Below are 18,940 nucleotides of genomic sequence, written 5' to 3'. Positions count from 1 at the left end.
CCCAATGACAACAAATGAACTACTGCCACATATCATCATGGATACCTCAACACAGAGCAAAAAAGCCAATCACAAATAAAGATAAATTGTATGATTTCATTTATATGAAGTTTTTTGTTTTTTTAAGGGTTGGGAACAAAATCCATGGTGTCCAAAGTGAGAATAGTGGTAACCTTAAGTTTGAAAGTGACTTCTTGGGAATTCGTATCATGTTCTACTTTCTTGATCTTTAGGCTAAAACACAAACCTGTACATTTATGATATATGTATTCTTCTATGCTGTACTTTAATAAAAATAGTTTTAAAAGTTGATTGTGAACTTTTAAGCTGCAGCAGGGGCTGGGTGTGGTGGTTCATACCTGTAACCTCAGCACTTTGGGAGGCCAACATGGGAGGATTGCTTGAGCCCAGGAGTTGGAGGCTGCAGTGAGCTATGATCGTGCCACTGCACTCCAGCTTGGGCAACAGAACCAGATCCTGTCTCAAAAAAAAAAAAGAACAGAAACATCAGGAAGTCGAAACACAGGTAGCCTGCACTCCTGAGTATTTCAATTTCAAATTATTCCCTTTCCCAAAGCTAAAATATGCCTTACTGAGGGCGGGTGCAGTGGCTCATGACTGTAATCCCAACACTTTGGGAGGCCAAGGTGGGTGGATCATCTGAGGTCAGGAATTTGAGATCAGCCTGGCCAACATAGCGAAACCCCATCTCTACTGAAAATACAAAACTTAGCCTGGCATCATGGCACATACCTGTAATCCCAGTTACTCGGGAGGCTGAGGCTTGAAAATCACTTGAACCCAAGAGGAGACGTTGCAGTGAGCCAAAAATCGCGCCACTGCCCTCCAGTCTGGGTGACAGAGCGGGACTCGTCTCAAAAAAAAAACAAAAAACTATATATATATATATATACACACACACACACACATATACATATATGTCTCATCTTGGGCAGGTCACCTGAAAGGAAATGGAATGAAGAGAACTTAGTTTTAGGTAGCAGATCAGACTGGATATAAGACATGAAAATGACAACAGAGATGATCACCGAAGGATAAAAGATCATCCATTAACATAATACGTAGCAGAGACAATTAAAACCTGATATCCAAAACAGCTATAATCTCAAAATCTAGTAGAACAGCAATGAATAAAGCTCAGCTGAACCTCTGGTAACATTTAAAGACAGGAGTCTCCTAACCATGAGTTGTCAGCATCAGTACCTGAAAGATAATCAGGGCTTTCTGGACAGACTAAGGGCTTCTCTACAGTGTCCTAGATGCAGAAGAGTAGGACACTACAGTACACATTCAAAAATTACTTCCATTAATCATTATTATACAGCTATGCTGTACCTGGCATCACACACACATTTTCACATTCATTTCTTATAACAAAACCTCAAGAAACCCAACCAAAGTCCTGACAGACATGTGAGAAATCATGTTCACTCACAAATTTACAGAGCTGTTGACAATTAATGTCATAGATACTTGGATCCTCCAGCCTCATGGGACTCTTGGTTCTGGAGGGACATCTTAATCCTGAAGTACGAATTTATGGCACTTTATGCTGAAAGTTGGAAAACACGTTAAAAATGGTGATAGCATACAGTATAGTTCTAGGGAACTACAGAGAACTGCATATGACTACCATTTATAACTCAGTTCTTATTTTAACTTTCAAACAACCAAGGTCACCTAATTTAGATATTAGAACCACTTCCAAGTAGAAGACTACTGCTAAATTGATTTGTTCTGAGTAAAAATGATACAAAACTTGGAACGAGCAAGCAAAAACCAAGAGATAAACAACTGTGTAAGTTCAGCTATCTGCCATTCTATTTGAAATCAAGATAAATGAATCTTAAGCTTAATTGTACCATGCCAGATATGGTACACTTCTCCAAATAAACCATATTTTAGGGTTTATTAATTTAACAAAATTAAATCAAGTTAAATAATGTAGTACTTTTATCTAAATGGAATTTGTCCTACAGTTAAAAATTCTGCATATACTTCAAATATCTTTAAACTTCTATTCTGCTTCCTACAGAATAGAGAAATAGCTTTTAGATTACACTGTTTTCAAAATTTCTAGAAATTTTCTCTAACATTTGAACTTAACTTCCTTGTCTGTTTAATCTACACTTTTATCATACAACAACAAAAATCAGAAGCTAAACAGTACTGATATAGAAAAACTTAATTAGCCATCTTAGAAAATCTCAGAGCTGTTTAGACAGAGGTAGCTCACTGACACTATTCCTCTGCAGAAAAATAAGACTTATTACAATTATACAAAATATTTTCAGCCAGGCGCAGTGGCTCACATCTGTAATCCCAGCACTTTGGAAGGCCACAGCGATCACCTGAGGTCGGCAGTTTGAGACCAGCCTGACCAACATGGAGAAACCCCATCTCTACTAAAAATACAAAATTAGCCAGGCATGGTGGCACACGCCTGTAATCCCAGCTACTTGGGAGGCTGGGGCAAGAGAATCGCTTGAACCCAGGAGATGAAGGTTGTGGTGAGCTGAGATCATGCCATTGCACTCCAGCCTGGGGCAACAAGAGCGAAACTCCGTCTCAAAAATAATAATAATAATAATAATAATAATAAATGTTTTCATCTAAGGAATAGCCAGAACCATAAAGGAAGAATTTTGTAATTTCCATTAAAAAGATTACCTACATTAAATTATTCCTGTCCTTAAGCCTATGTGGTCACGATTAACTCAAAATTAAAGATACATGATAGAACGGGCTTGAAAGTATCCATATTTCCTACAGGATGTACATCCAACTCTGGTCTTGCACTGATAACCTACAATAACTACAGGCCAGAGAGCTGAAAGCTGAGAATTAATAAACTTTTTCTCAAAAACCGTAAGAATCAAAATTCTAATGCACCTTGAATAAGCAATTTAATGATTTCAAAATGAACCCAGCACGGACAAAACAACTTTCAGTAACCCCTCACTTTTTTCAACATCATCCAAAAGCCAGGTGTTGCACATGAGTGGATTCTCCAGCTAACTGAAGGTTACCCCTGTATGAGCACCAAAATTGTTTTCCATTCTACTGAATGTAATTTTAACTTTTGATAATGCTGAGTTACTGGTGTGAATATCAACTGCTGTTCTGCAATATAGTGATAACTGTTCCAGACTCTCAAGGTATCCTGTATCTGCCTTTTTCTTTTTTTTTTTAACCAGACTGTCAAGTTCCTGTCTTGAAAGCATACCTTCTTTATCCCCTAAATTTTCTATTTTTAATCTGAGGAAGAAAAGCAGCAAATAATTAAGAGTTAGAAAACCGTATCAAATAGAATGTGCAAAGAATGTGAAATGCTGTCCTGAAATGAAAATGTCTAAGATACAGTGTATCAACTTCATTGTGCCAATCTCAGCTGTTGAGGGTCGACTTTGCTTACTCCTTGTTCTCCACTGTTTTTGAGAAGAAAATGAAACACACATATGGAAGGAAGAGAAGAGAATCAAATTAGGAAAGAATATTTTTGAAACACGGAGGCCTGAATTCAAATCTTGGTTTTGCTACATACTAGTTCTGTGACCTGGAGGATGTAACCTGTCTCTGAGCCTTGGTTTCTTCATTAGGAACAGAGATATCTATTCTGCAGGGCTGATGGGAGAATTATGAGACACAGAAATTGCCTGGGCACAATTCACTCACTAAGATATTCAAATATTGCTAATCTAATTATGCAAGGATAAGCTCTAAACTGTAAACACTTTGAAAATGGAGTTAATCTGACTTTAAAAGCAACACTGTCACCCTTTACAAACATTCCAAAATCCAAACATCCAAACTTGCTTTTAAACAACCATTATCTCACCCTATTAAACATCCTGGGGGGTGGGAATCAACCTATCCAAAAATAAAATTTACTTCAGCTCTGAAGATAAAACATACACGAATTTCCCGCAGAGTCACATATTAACAGCATTTAGCAAGGGTTCTCTAAATAGTTATCTGAATGCTGTATTCAAATCTTTGCTATTTCAGTATCTTAAGGCAGAGATCCTTCAACAGTCTATTTTTGAATTAGCTTCTCAGTCAATATTGCTAATAACATTTGAAAAAATGTCCATAAATCATCCATATACATGGTTCTGTCAGTTATCATTCTCCAAGAGTCTGATGTTTAACCTTAAAGTTAGTAGTATTATTTAAAACACTGCATAACCCTTTATACAAGGATGCCAAGTATGAGAAACAACCACACCGAATATGTAACATATATGAGAAAGGGGCACTCTCTCATAAAACTGTACACAGCCACAAATGTTAGTGTATTATTTAGAAAATTTATTTTTTAGAATCTCTCTGATTTAAATCTGATAAGAATTACAAACTAAATATATCACTATTCACATGCTAGGATAGATATACTTCCTTCTATTGCAAAAACTTGAAACTCAATTTGCTGCTGAACAAAAGGCTATGGGGAAAGAAACCAATGTAAGTAAATCATATAAACTCTGAGTCAGGTACTTTATGCATATGATGTCACAAAATCCTCCAATCTACTGAAGCAGGTATTACATGATACGTTAAAAACGTAGCCAGTGAGGCTGAGATGATTAAAGCTCCTTACCCATCATCAGATTTCTCCAATTCTAAGGTTCATGCTTTCCTTTCTCAAAATATTCATAAGCAAACCAAAACAATAAATCACAAAAATAATAAATAACAGTCTAATGAGCTAGTTCTACATGGAAAGACTACCAAGGTAATACAAGTAAAAAGAGTAAGATAAAGAAAATTGTGGGTGGTTGACCCCATTTGCTTAACAAAAGTCAAAAATTATATATGAACATATAAACCCCTTTCTGGCAGAATCACCAAAAAAAAAAAAAAAAGTTAACTTTACCTTTTATGCTGAATGTCCCCCCATCTTTTTTTTTTTTTTTTTGAGACTAAGTCTCACTCTGTCACCCAGGCCGGAGTGCAGTGGCACGATCTTGACTCACTGCAACCTCCGCCTCCTGGGTTCAAGTGATTCTCCTGCCTCAGCCTCTCAAGCAGCTGGGACTACATGTGCGCCCCACCACACTGGCTAATTTTTTTATTTTTTTAGTAGAGATGGGGTTTCACTATATTGGCCAGGCTGGTCTTGAACTCCTGACCTTGTGATCTGCCCATCTCTGCCTCCCAAAGTGCTGGGCTTACAGGTATGAGCCATCACGCTCAGTCCCCTTTTTTATACTTTTCAACATCATGTGAATTTCTTAATTTTAAAATAAAAATATGCATAAGGTATTTTTTAAATGTAAAAGTTATATCCTTTAAGAAAACTGGAGGAGCTTTAAAGAGTAAAAACAAAAAAAATTACCCCCAAGTTTTAGACATCTATATAGCAGTTCCTTAACCAGTAAACCAAGCAGACTGTTGTCATATGTACAGGACATCAAACTAACTCATAGTTATATAATTATACCTAGAAAAATCAGAGTTCAGGTCTAGTAGCAATATTTTGCAAATACACACATATATTTTCATGCCTTTAATAAATGGAATCTGTTAAGTATGCTAATCCAATAGTCTCTGTAAAGAGCGGCAGATTTAAGTATCAACTTCAATCTCTAAAAAAAGCTCCTAATCTCAATTTAATGGTATTTGTATAGTTTAACTTCACTTTTTATTATTATTATTATTTTTGAGTCGCAGTCTCACTCTGTTGCCAGGATACGGTGCAGTCGCATAATCTTGGCTCACTGCAACCTCTGCCTCCCAGGCTCAAGCGATTCTTCTGCCTCAGCCTCGCGAGTAGCTGGAACTACAGGTGCGCACCACCATGCCTGCTAATTTTTGTATTCTTAGTAGAGACGTGGTTTCACCATGTTGGCCAGGATGGTCTCGAACTCTTGACCTCATGATCCACCTGCCATCATGATTGTATATACTTATGAAGCACAATACGACATTTTGATTTATGTAAACAATGTGGAGAGATTAAATCAAGCTAGTGTATCACCTCTCTTATCTTTTTTGTAGTAGCAGTTGTTGGTACAGGAAAATAACTGTAATAATGCCATCAGACATTTAAGATGACTAAGAATAAACACATTTTTCCAAAATTGCATTCTTAAAATACTCCTAAGACCAGCCTGTCTGGGCAACACAGTGAAATCTTGTCTCTATAAAAACAAACAAAAAAATAAAAAACAAAAAAAAGTACAAAAAATAGCTGGGCGTGGTGGTGCATGTCTGCAGTCCTAGCTTCTCCAGAAGCTGAAGTGGGAGGATCGCTTGAGCCCAGGAGATCAAGGTGGCAGTGAGCTGTGATGGCACTACTGCATTTCAGGTTGGGTGACAGAACAAGACTCTGTCTAAAAAAGGAAAAAAAAAATCCCAACTACGTACAAAATATCGCAAATAAATATTTAAAACACTATTTGGTCATTCAATAAATACTTGTCTACTCAGTATGTGCCCAGGCCACAATTCTAGGCAACTTGGGATTAGAAAGTGAGCACAACAGTCCCTGCCCCTGAAGTTCTTACAGTATTGCGGAGTGGCGGGGGGGTAAAGGAGACAATCCATATAATCACAAAATGGTATCAGAGATTATAATCAATGATCGGATATAAACTGGTGCATCCAATTACCCTCTGATGAACTAACATTTAAATAAACTTTTTTAAAAAAGATAAGAGTATCGCTATGTTGCCCAGGCTGGCGTGGAACTCTTGGGCTCAAGTAATTCTCCCACCTCAGCCTCCCAAGTAGCTGGGACTACAGGCTTGAACCACCACATCTAGCTCTTCAATCCATTTTTAAAGATGGAAAAGCCAGTCAAAGGAAAGTCAAGGCAATTTGGGGGCACTGGATCGGTGAGGCCTCCCAAGTTTGTCACTGGGTTTGAATCTAGAGTCTACTACTTAATATATGTATGAATTTGATCACATTAATAATATTAGTCTCAGTATCTTTTTTTTTTTTTTAAAGACACAGTTAGGCCAGGCAGGGGGGCTCACACCTGTAAGCCCAGCACTTTCGGAGGCAAAGGCGGGCGAATCATGAGGTCAGGAGTTCGAGACCAGTCTGGCCAACATAGTGAAATCCCATCTCCACTAAAAATACAAAAAATTAGCCGGGTATAGTGGTGTGCACCTATAATCCCAGCTACTCAGCAGGCTGAGGCAAGAGAGTCGTGTGAACCCAGGAGGCGGAGGTTGCAGCGAGCTGAGATTGCGCCATTGCACTCCAGCCGAGGCGACAGTACAAGACACTGCTTCAAAAAAAAAAAAAAATTTTAAAAAAGGCAGTTTCCCTCTGTCGCCCAGGCTGGACTGCAGTGGCGAGATCTCGGCTCACTGCAACCTCTGCCTCGCAAATTCAAGCAATTCTCCCACCTGTTTCCCGAGTAGCTGGGACTACAAGCGTGCACCACCACACCCAGCTATTTTTTTTTTTTTGAGACAAAGTCTCACTCTTGTGCCGCAGGCTGGAGTGTGATGGCGTGATCTCGGCTGACTGCAACCTCTGCCTCCCAGGTTCAAGCGATTGTCCCACCTCAGCCCCCTGAGTACCCGGGATTACAGGCATGCGCCACCATGCCTGGCTAATGTTGTATTTTTAGTAGAGACGGGGTTTCTCCATGTTGGTCAGTCTGGTCTCAAATTCCTGACCTCACATGATCCGCCCGCTTCGGCCTCCCAAAGTGCTGTGATTAGCGGCACGAGCCACCATGCCCGGCCAGCATCTTCATTTTTTAAAAAAAGGATAATAACAGTGTTTTCAGCATAAAGCTGTGTGACATTTTAAGAAAATATAATGCATCATGCTTTACAAATCAAGCCTGCAATAAATATTGGCCATTATGTCATTGTCATTAGCAGCATTTGCAAAGGCCTCAAAAGGGGGAGAAAGAGCTTGTGATGTTTGAGGGTAGCGGAAGAGACAATACAAAATGGCTGAAATGCAATGAAAACAGGAGAAAAGGTAGGTGGAAGCACATCCTGAAAGCTTTATCAGCTATGCTAATTCAGTAGTCGCTAGCTACATATGGCTATTAAGCACTTGAAATGTGGCTACTTCAAACTGAGATATACTCTAAGTGTAAATTACAAAATATATTTCAAAGACTTAGTATTTTAAAATGCAAGATATTTTACAGTCTTTATATCAATTACACCTTAAAATATTTTAGATATACTGGGTTAAATAAAGCATACTAAAATTACAATAGCCAAAAGGTAGAAGCAACCCAAGTGACCAGCAACAGATCAAAGGATTTTGAAAATGTGGTACATACATACAATGGAATATTACTCAGTCTTACAAAGTAAATTCTGGCTGGGTGTGTGATGGCTCACACCTGTATAATCCTAGCACTTTGGGAGACCAAGGCAGGCAGACTCCTTGAGCTGAGGAGTTCAAAACCAACCTGGGCAAAGTGGTAAAACCCTGTCTCTACAAATAAATACAAAGTAGCCTAGCATGGTGACATGAGCTTGTAGTCCCAGCTACTTGGAGGGCTAAGGCAGGAGGATCACTTGAACTTCAGGAGGTGGAGGCTGCAGCAAGCCATGATTGTGCCACTGCACTCCAGCCTGGGTGACAAAGTGAGACCCTGTCTCAAAAAAAAGAAAAGTAAATCCTGACACATGCTACAACATAAATGAACCGTGTGGACATCATACTAAGGGAAATAAGTTAATCACAAAAGGCCAAACACTGTCTTACTCCACTTATATGAAATACCTAGAGTGGTCAAATTCAGAGACAGAAAGAAGAATGGTGGTTGCTAGAGGTGGGGGAATGGGGGAAATGGGGAGTTACTGTTTATATGGTACAGGGTTTCAGTTTTGCAAGATGATGAGTTCTGGAAAGGGCTGGTGGTAACGATTGTGAATGTACTTAATGTCACTGAACCGAACACTTAAAAATGGTTAACGTGATAAATTTTATGTGTGAGTCACCACTATTGAAAAATTAACTTCAGTCTTTCCTTTTTATTAAAGTGGCTAACAGGAAAATTACATATGTGGCTCATACTGTTTTTTATTTTTAAGACACCAAGTCTCACTCTGTCACCACAGCTGGAATGCAGCGGTGCAATCACAGCTCACTGTAACCTCCAAACTCCTGGGCTCAACCCTGCTGAACTAGCTGCTACTACAGGTGTGTGACACCACACCTAGATAAATTTTTATTTTTTTGTAGACAGGCTGGTCTTGAACTCCAGGAGCAGGGGGCTGCAGTGAGCCATGATCACTGAGCCACGGTGCTCAAGCAATCCTGCCACCTTAGCCTCGCAAAGTGTTGGGACTGCAAGCATGAACCACTGAGCCCAGCTCACATTGTATTTCTATAAAAAATAAGTCATGGTAAAAATTTCCAATGAGAAATGTTTTGATGAACAAGATCTAGTAACAGGAAGCCCTAACACCAGCATAAGCAAACTTTCTGTTACGGGCTAGACAGTAAATCTTTCTGGCTCTAGCAGTCACACGGTCTATTCTGAAAGGAGCCATAGATAACACACTAGCAAATGGGCACAGCGGATTTGGACTACCAGTTTGCTGGCCCCTGCCCTAAGGTACCCATTATAAGCAATGGCTCTTAAATTTTCATAAATTTTGTGAGCCAGTTTAATAACGGTATCTTGAAATCTGCCACAGTGACAATATTTACATCATGGAAATCCAGCAAACACTACAAATCAGTGTTTTTCCTGAAGAATGGGTTGATAAACCAGCATTTTCCAGCGAACCACTCACTATGTAATGAATTAACTTCTCTCCTATACATCTAAAATTATATTCATCATGAACCACCTTTGAGAGAAATGGATAGCTATTCAAATCACTTTCCGTGCTCTGTGGTTCAGATGAGAATCTCCAGCTAAGAAAGGTGGTTCTAGAAGAATAATGTTTCAGGCAGAGAAGAAAGAGTGAACATCACAAAGCAGTCAAGAGTTGTGCTTAGAGAGTGGTGACCTAGGGGGGAACAGCTTAAGAGGAAGCTTCCACAAGAGGGCTGGCAGCTACGAGATTATGTACATACTACACTCAGTAAAGGTTCAACAATAAGTAATTACTGAATATGTATTATTGTACATAATGGACTAGATTCATATGTAAACAATTTATTGAGCCCTAGGCTCTGGTAATACAATGGTGAACAATCACAGCCCCTCTCTAAAGAGAAGGAATCACATAAATATACAATTTTAAGTTGTGATGAATTCTTATTAAAAACAGGCTGCTGTGAGAAATCCAACAGGGGATCCCAATCTAGTCTGGACAATCAGAAATAGATGCTACCTGGAGAAACTGACCTTTGCATTAAGATTTAAAGATGGAAGAGGAATGAGCAAAGTGTGTTCTTGCATTCTAGGTAACAAGAACAAACTGTACAAAAGTCCTCAGGCAGGAAAAAAGTATTAACAGGTCAAGGAACTAGAAGGTCAATGCAGTCAGCCAAGCAAGCAAAGAAAGAAGGCATCTGCAGAAAATGGAGAGGGCACGGAACCGTGTTACATAGCGCCTCTCTACCCCATTATATATTGTAAGACCAACAGGGAGCCATTAGCTTTACACAGAGAGTGGCATGCTCTGATTAACATTTTTCAGAGATCACTCTTGGAATGGCTGGCAGAAGAGTTATAGAAAAGTGAGGCAACTTACCAGTAGGCTACTGCAGTTTCTAGGCAAGAGGTAATGGCAACTTAGTGGAGCCACTACCCAATATTTTAAGGACGTACTTAATCTATTAAATACTCCACCACAGAAATTTTTGCTCTCAGGACACCATTTTACAACTGCAGAAATTCAAAGAGTTTTGTTTATTTATAGTTGTTGGTATTTATAATATTAGAAATTAAAACTGAATAATCTTTAAAAATAAATTCATTTAAAAATAATACACTATATATTAATATACATAACATCCTTATGAAAAATAGCTATATTTTCTCAGTGATAAGAGTGGCATTATTTTAAACTTTTGGAAATCACTTTAGTCTTATAACAGAAGACAGCTAGATTTACATATCTGTTGTCATATCCCACACCTTAAAGACTCTAGCCAAGTGCACTGCCCAGTTTTGAGAAAATTAGACTGAAAAATAAAAACGTCTCAGAATTACTATGAAAATCGTTTCATCTCATGGTCCCCTTAACAGGATATAGGGACCCCCCAAACCACACTGAGAACTACTGCTCAAATAATAAAAGGCACATTTGTCTATCAGGCTTTCCAGTTTTCCTCAGAATGCCTCCAGCAAAAATAATAATGAAAATAAAAAGCAAAGTAATCACAGTAAAATACCATTTCACAGCCAGTAAGATGGCTATAATCACAAAGACAGTAACAAGTGTTATTGAGAATGTGGTAATTGGAACCCTCATGCATTGCTAGTGGAAATGTAAAATGGTACAGACACCTTGGAAAATAATTTGGCAGCTCCTCATAAAGTTCCACATACAGCTTTAACCCAGCAATTTCCACTCCTAGATCTACACCCAAGAAAAATGAAAACACATGTCCTCACAAAAACTTATACATGAGTGTTCAGAGGCATTAGTCATAATAGCCAGAAAGTAGAAACAACCCAGTGTCCACCACGTGAGAGAAAAATAAAATGTGGAATGCTGTTGGCAACACAATGGAATGTTATTCGGCAATAAAAAGGAAGGAAGTACCGGCACATGCTTCAAACAGGGATGAACCTTGAAAACATTATGCTAAGTGAAAGCCAATCACAAAAGACCACATGATTCCACTTACAACAAATGTCCAGAACAAGCAAATCTATAGACAAAAAATAGATCAGTAGTTGCCTAAGGCTGGGGGGCCCAGGGAGAAACGAAGGGCAACTGCTAAAGGGTACAGGGTTTCTTTTGAGGGTGATAAAAACGTTCTAAAATTGACTACACGACCCTGTGAATGTATTACATCAATTACAGACTTTAAAATGGTGAATTGTATGGTAGGTAAATTATACTTCAATTATGCCGTTTCTTAAAAAAAGCTAAGCAATCTCTGTTAATCAGAATCATTAAATAACGAGTTTTTCAGCTGTTCAGTATTAGAATAAAGCATATAAGAAAACAATGATCTTAAACTTTTTTCTCGGATATCTTACTATACTGATTCAATCCAACCTTCTGGATAAGATGTTGTCCAGTAGAAATATATATGAGCCACAAGTAATTTTAAACTTTTAAGAAGTCATACTGAAAAAAAGTTTTTAATAAAAGGTCAAATTAAGTTTGATCTTTTACTTAACTCAAATCTGCAAAATACTATTTCAACACACAATATATCAAAACCATTAAGATATTTAAGTTATTTTGTTCATACCAAATTTTCAAAATCTGGTGTAAATTTTACACTTAACAACACATCTCACTTCAGTCCAACCACATTTTAAGTACTTAATAACCACATGTGGGTGATGGTATCAAAGTGGACAGTATAGTTCTAAATCCACACTACACAGTATAACATTAAATGTTGTGTGTGATGATGACCCTAAGGCAATTTCCCTTATCAAAGAAACGCTCAATTTGACTCAGTACGTTTAAATTACGTCTAAGTATATTAATATTTTCCCAGAAGTCTGCACTGACAGAAGGCACTTTCTAAAACCAGAGTATATACTGCCTGGACATTTCAAGCAAATGTATTTCAAAATTTTTACACATAACCTAATAGTCTAGAAATCCCAAAATAAGCTAATTAGAAGTTATATGGAAACTCCCCTCCATTATCTGCACTAATGTCTCACATATATAACTCTCCATTCTTCTAGATGTTATCTTGCTCATGGATGCTTGGAAATCCTCAAAGCTCTTTTCAATAGCTGATGATGAATAATTAACCAAAAAAAAATCTCATACACAGGGCCTTTGTGCCACTACACATTGATGCTTTTGTATCTATTTACTTACATACAGGTTGAGCATCCCCAATCCAAAAATATGAAATCTGAAATGCTCCAAAATCTGAAATTTTTTAACACTATGACATCACATGTGGAAAAATACCATATGTAACACCTTTGCTTTCTGATGGTTCAATGTATAGTTTGGCTCACTCACAAATTTATTTAAAATGTCATATAAAATTACCTTCAGACTCTGTGCATAAAATGCACAAGAAATATAACTGAATTTCATGTTTATATTTAGGTGCCATCCCCAAGATATCTCATTATGTATATACAAATATTCCAAAATCAAAAAAAAAAAAAAAAGAAAATCCAAAATCCCAAACACTTCTGGTCCCAAGCATTTCCCATAAGGGATATTCAACCTGTATTATGAAAATCTCTAATAATGACAGCACCTTGGAATACACATAGCACAGTTTATATTCTCACTACCTATTCTAGCTACCTGTAAGTAAAAACTTATGTTACTCAATTGATTCTGAGTGCTCCATGAATAATAAATTTCACTCTAAATTGGAAAATAGCTTCAGCTTTATTAGTAACTGTGAACAGGTAACATTACTAAATACCAAATGTATACAGCACTGTAAAAAATTAAGGCATCCTGTTTCTGCCTGTTGGTACTCACGACCAGAAACCAATGGAAAAATAGGAAAATAAATTACCATCTTACAACTTATTTCACAATTTACCCAAGAAGTTTAACATAATTTCATCTAATCAATTATTACAGCATGTTCACATAAACATAATTTGGTATAATGTGTTAAGGAATCTACATTACATAGAAATACTTATTGAAAGAAATTTTAACTTACAGAAAATGGAATTTGCCTGATACAGAGCATAAGCCTTCAATATTATCCTCTGGAGGTCTGTCTTCAGCTTACCCTCTGACCCTCCAAAGTTAGGTACAAATTTTAAAGACTAAATATTTCCCAATTTCTAACTGGACATTTTCAGTGGAATTTTAATGTCATTAAGTATTTTTTAATGACAAGCTTTCATTTGTAGCAAATAGTTTCAATCAAACCCTTTAAAATTTTTAAATTATAAAATGGCATATCTTTCGTGCTTCAAGTAGATTTTACAAATAGGTCATTTGAAAACTGCTTTTCTTTTTCTTCCACATTTTCCTGTATCTGTTTCCCTTGCATATACAAGCCCAACTTGTCTTCAGGTTCTCTGGTGTGGTGGTAAGCGTCAATTTTTATCACATTTTCTGCTTCGACATAAAACAATGATCAAGAATTTAAAAATTAACTGCCATCAGAAAAGGCTACTTCGGAAAGACTTCAATTTTATCTATTAACAATTCGTTTTGGGCTGGGTGCCCCGTGGTTTATGCCTATAATCCTAGCACTTTGGGAGGCCGAGGCAAGTGGATCACGAGGTCAGGAGTTCGAGACCAGCCTGGCCAACAAGGTGAAACCCTGTCTCCACTAAAAACACAAAAATTAGCCGGGTGTGGTGTGGCACGCGCCTGTAGTCTCAGCCACTAGGGAAGCTGAGGCGGGAGAATCCTTGAACCCGGGAAGTGGAGGCTGCAGTGAGTCGACACCACGCCATTGCACTCCAGCCTTGGGGGTGACAGAGTGAGACTCCATCTCAAAAAAAAAAGAAAAAGAAAAAAAAAAAACACACAATTTGGTTACAGCAGAGTAAAATAAAAGCGTTCACAGAATTTATAATTTTAATTTTACCATCACAAAAAGCAAAAACATCCTCACAGCTATAACATCATATATTAACTGAAAGGAATTTTTCCATTTATAAAATATTGACTATTTCTAATCTTCTGCAGTAAAATGGTGAAAGCACCCAGGATGGTGGAGGCATGAATCAGGAATCCTAGAAACCAGACCTGAACTTTAAAACTTAATATGGCTACACCCCCACTAAAATAGCTAAAATTAAAGAGACTGACAAGATCAAAATGTTAGCAGGGATACGGAGCAACAGGAACTCCCATATATCTTCGTTGGTGGGATGGTAAAATGACACAAGCTTTTTTTTTGTATATGTGCTGCTGAAGCCAGCACTACACAAGCTTTTTTTTTTTTTTTTTTTTGAGATGGAGTTTCGCTCTTGTTGCCCAGGTTGGATGGCAATGGCGCAATCTCGACTCACTGTAACCTCCCTCTCCCAGGTTCAAGCAATGATTCTCCTGCCTCAGCCTCCCGAGTAGCTGGGATTACAGGTGCCTGCAGCCACGCCCAGTTAATTTTTGTATTTTTAGTAGAGACGGGGTTTCACCACGTTGGCCAGGCTGGTCTCGAACCTCAGGCGATCCACCCGCCTCAGCCTCCCAAAGTGCTGGGATTACAAGTGTGAACCACCGCGCCGGGCCCACAAGCATTTTTTAAAACATAATTTCTCACAAAACTACAACATACAATTGCCCTATGACCTACTTAAACCAAGTCTTAAGTATATAATCATGAAAGAAAAAAGAGTCCACAAAAACACTTGTATAAGACTGTTCACAGTAACTAACTGGAAACAGCTCAGGTGACTTTCAACAGTGAATAGATTATGGTATATACATACAGTGGAAAGCTACACACCAATAAAAAGAAAGGAACTACTGATACACGCAACAAAGACGAAACTCAAAAACATTATGCTGAGTGGGAAAAAAAAGGCTTACCCAGAAAAATACAAACAGTACTATAGACTATATGGGATCCCACTTAATGTTAAACTCTAAAACAGGCAACTCTGTAACTTATGGCATTTAAAAAAAAAAAAAAAAGTGGGTGGTTGATGGAAAGGCCGAGTGACTGAAATGACTTGGGAAAAGGTAAGAAAGAACTCTCTAGTCAATTACAATGTTCTATATCTTGATAAAAGCTTGGGCTACACAGGTGTAAGCATTTGTGAAAACTCATGGAATGGCATGCATTTCACTGCATGTCAAAATTACGTCAAAAAACGTAAAAAACGAAGCTGAACTTAGGCAAATATCAGTTCACAATGCTGAAGTGACATGTACTGGTGTCATCTACTGACACGTGCAACTTACTCTGAATTGCTCCCCAAAAATAAAATGGACTTGATAATCGATTATAATACTGTAAAATGCTAATTGTAGATGATGGACATATGTGTGTCCACTGCCCAGTTCTTTCAACTTTCTGTATGCTTGAAAATACAAAAATGGTAAGGAACATTTTTACAGGCACTAGGAGACAAAAAAAAAAAAAAGTGATAAATTCCGTTGGTGGTAAAAGTTTCTCTCATTCGATGTTACACACCTCACTGCCTCACAAAACACACTACCTTTGGAACTCGCTAAACCAATATCCCAATCACCTACAGTCCCTGGGGAAACTGATAGGTACATTTCAGGAATTGTTGATTGTTTCCTGTCACAAACTCTTCACGTTGTGTGCGATCTTCAGAGATTAAGTCAATAATCATGGAAAATACGACGTATTCAACAATACACTAAAATTATTTGTTAAATTCCACCAAGGATCTTAATTCACTGCAAGATTTGTATTCCTGAACCAAGTTTAAGTAATATTCTCCATTAACTCCAATTTTCTTTTCTTTTATTTGATTGCAACAGCTAATATCAACATCGCTATCGCCTCTCTAAAATCAAACAAAAACCTACCCAATGATTGGCATCTAAGAGATGATAAACATACTAAAAGGGAAAGAGCAAGTCATCAATGAAAGAAAGTCATTCACTTTTCTCCTTAAACCTAGTACTATTACTATTACTTAAGATGGAGCTAAAATCGGTTTCTACGTCATAATTTTTTTTTAAAAGGTTGCAAGGTGGGAAAGATTTCAGGAGTTAAAATGCAGAACTAAATATACACGTGCACTTCACCCCAAAACCTATCTTAACAAGCAGGCACGTAAAACAACGAGGATCCCACCCACCCCCTTTTTTAATTCATGAAACAAAACCGCAGCCTGAGCTAAAGCGAACTCTCGCCCCCGCCCAGCCTCCACCCCGCCCGGAGCCTAGCGGTGGGTCCCTTTCCTTTGTGAGGAATTGGAGGGGAGGCGACGGAGGGCGGGGATCTGGGGGAGGAGGCTGAGGGTCGGCGGATGCCAGGGAAAGAAGGCTCCGAGAAAAGCGGCATCGGCCCGTCCCACAAACAGGCCGCGCCGCCACGCCACAAACCACTGCGGTGTCCCAAAGCGCAAACCCACTAACTTGGGTGTGATCTAATTTGGGACGACGCCCAGGAGAATGGCCGAGGGCACCTGGGAGGACGACCCCTCTCCCAGGTCCTTCCCAAAAGGTCTCTTGGGGCGGCAGGCGGAGGTCCTGCGCCACCCCCATCCCGGCCCGAGCACCAGGCGACCTCACCTGCTGGACGGAGCTATTCTCGGGCACGGCGAATTCCTCCTTTTCCTTCGGTGTCTTCACGGTGACTTTCATGATTTTGGGCTCCGCGGAGGCAGCGGCCGCGGGGACGCCAGCACCTTCGGCTCCGGCAGCGCTATCCTGGGAGCCCGGAGGACCGCCGCTTTCACCACTCTCGGCCATGGCTGCAGCGGCGGCGACGGTGACTCAGGCAAGCAGGAGGGAGCAGGCGAGCAAGGAGGAGCCAGCAGACACCAAAGCCGACAGGCCTGGACAGCGAAGAATGCAGAGCACGCCGCCTCAGTAGCAACGGGCGCAGGGCCACCCTAGCGGGTGTGGGGCCTCGGAGCTCGGTGCAGGCTCTGGCGCAGGCCCGGGTCAGGCGCTCGGCAGTCGCCGTGTGTTCAGGCGCCGCTCACTCACATCGACATCCGCAGCAGCCACCGCTTCCTCCTCCCTGCCCCTTCCCCCACGTCCCTTCGCCGGCGCCGCGCGGAGCACGCCGGGTAACGCGCCTGGCGGCGTCGCCGAGTCATCCCCGGCTGGCGCCGCTTTGAGCTCAGCCTACGTGCCTTTTCCTTTCCCGCTCCATTGCCCAAAGTGTAGGCGAAGCCAGTGTGAAGGACTAAAAGCAAAATGGGGCGGGGGAGCTCAGTTCATGGTTTTTTTCCTTTCCCTTCACCAAAAACTAAATTGCAGTTTCCAGTTAAGCGCTGTAACGGCGCACAGAGATGACGTCAAGGTTAGCGAAATTACTAGAAAGGGACCAGTGGGCCCTGCGACCGCGGATGCGCCTGCGCGCTCGCGGTCCAGGTAATCTCCCCGCCTTACTTTATTCCCAGCTGGGCAATGCTCAGCGTTCCGCGCTGTCACAGTCGCCTTGCCCTGCCTTGCCTCTCTGCCTACTCTGCGTTCCCCGCTGGGAGGAGGGTCTGGTGATAAAATAGCGGCGAGGTATTTTGTTATTTTAATATGCTTAGCGTTTCATATTTGGAGGGCTGGTATTGCCTATGCGGGGGAGTTGGGATAAGTTAATGGCGGAAAGGTCCTCAGCACAACAAACAGAAAATGGAGTAAACGCGTGTAACTGCCCTGCGCAATCCCGCGGAGTCATTGCTTCATGGCCAGAGCTTATTTACCGCCCCTCGGGTTAGCCCTGTTTGGTCAGACGATCAATCAGGCGACCTGTATTGACAGTGGCCTCTGCTGCTGCGATGACAGCTGTGCGCGAGCGCCCCCAGATTCTCTGTGAACTTGATTTCCTACAGTGTGTAGGGCGGAACAGGGTGCCCGAGGAGTGTCCACCCAACTGGGACAATGTAATATAGCTGAGGTGTTCACTTTCTATTCTATCAAGTTACTGCTCAATGTCAGGCTTTAAGTGGCATTAAGGATAGTTCCAAAATTATTTTCAGTGTAATACAGATAGAAATAAATTATCTCTGAGAATCCGAATTTGAAATTATATCATTTGGTTTTAAAGATGACTTGCAAGGAATGTACAAACCAGCACATTAACTATATTAATCAGTGTTGCACAATTTAAATCCTGACAGCCCATGGTGACCCAAATCCGCAAAGATACATTTTGCATTTCTGCTCCTAAGCCGTCCAACCCTGTTCTCAGAATAAATACTGTTACATAAACACGACTTTTTAGCAGAGCTATATGGAATCTG

At 39.9% G+C, this 18,940-nt stretch overlaps 1 protein-coding gene across 2 annotated transcripts in view; it reads right to left on the bottom strand.

Moving 5' to 3' along the window:
* UBQLN1 (ubiquilin 1) overlaps positions 1-18,015 on the bottom strand; it is a 48,099-nt gene extending 30,084 nt beyond the window's left edge. For both annotated transcript variants that reach the window (XM_011982761.1, XM_011982762.1), the window contains exon 1: positions 17,265-18,015. In XM_011982761.1, coding sequence (XP_011838151.1) covers positions 17,265-17,444 — 180 coding nt within the window. In that variant the 5' untranslated portion in view covers positions 17,445-18,015. The remainder of the gene's footprint in view (positions 1-17,264) is intronic.
* Positions 18,016-18,940: the final 925 nt, after the last annotated feature.

The sequence above is a fragment of the Mandrillus leucophaeus genome, unplaced genomic scaffold (assembly GCF_000951045.1).
Source record: "Mandrillus leucophaeus isolate KB7577 unplaced genomic scaffold, Mleu.le_1.0 Scaffold242, whole genome shotgun sequence".
Taxonomy (NCBI): domain Eukaryota; kingdom Metazoa; phylum Chordata; class Mammalia; order Primates; family Cercopithecidae; genus Mandrillus; species Mandrillus leucophaeus.
The sequence above is the reverse complement of the archived record's forward strand: the minus strand, read 5'-3'. Positions and strand labels throughout refer to the sequence as shown.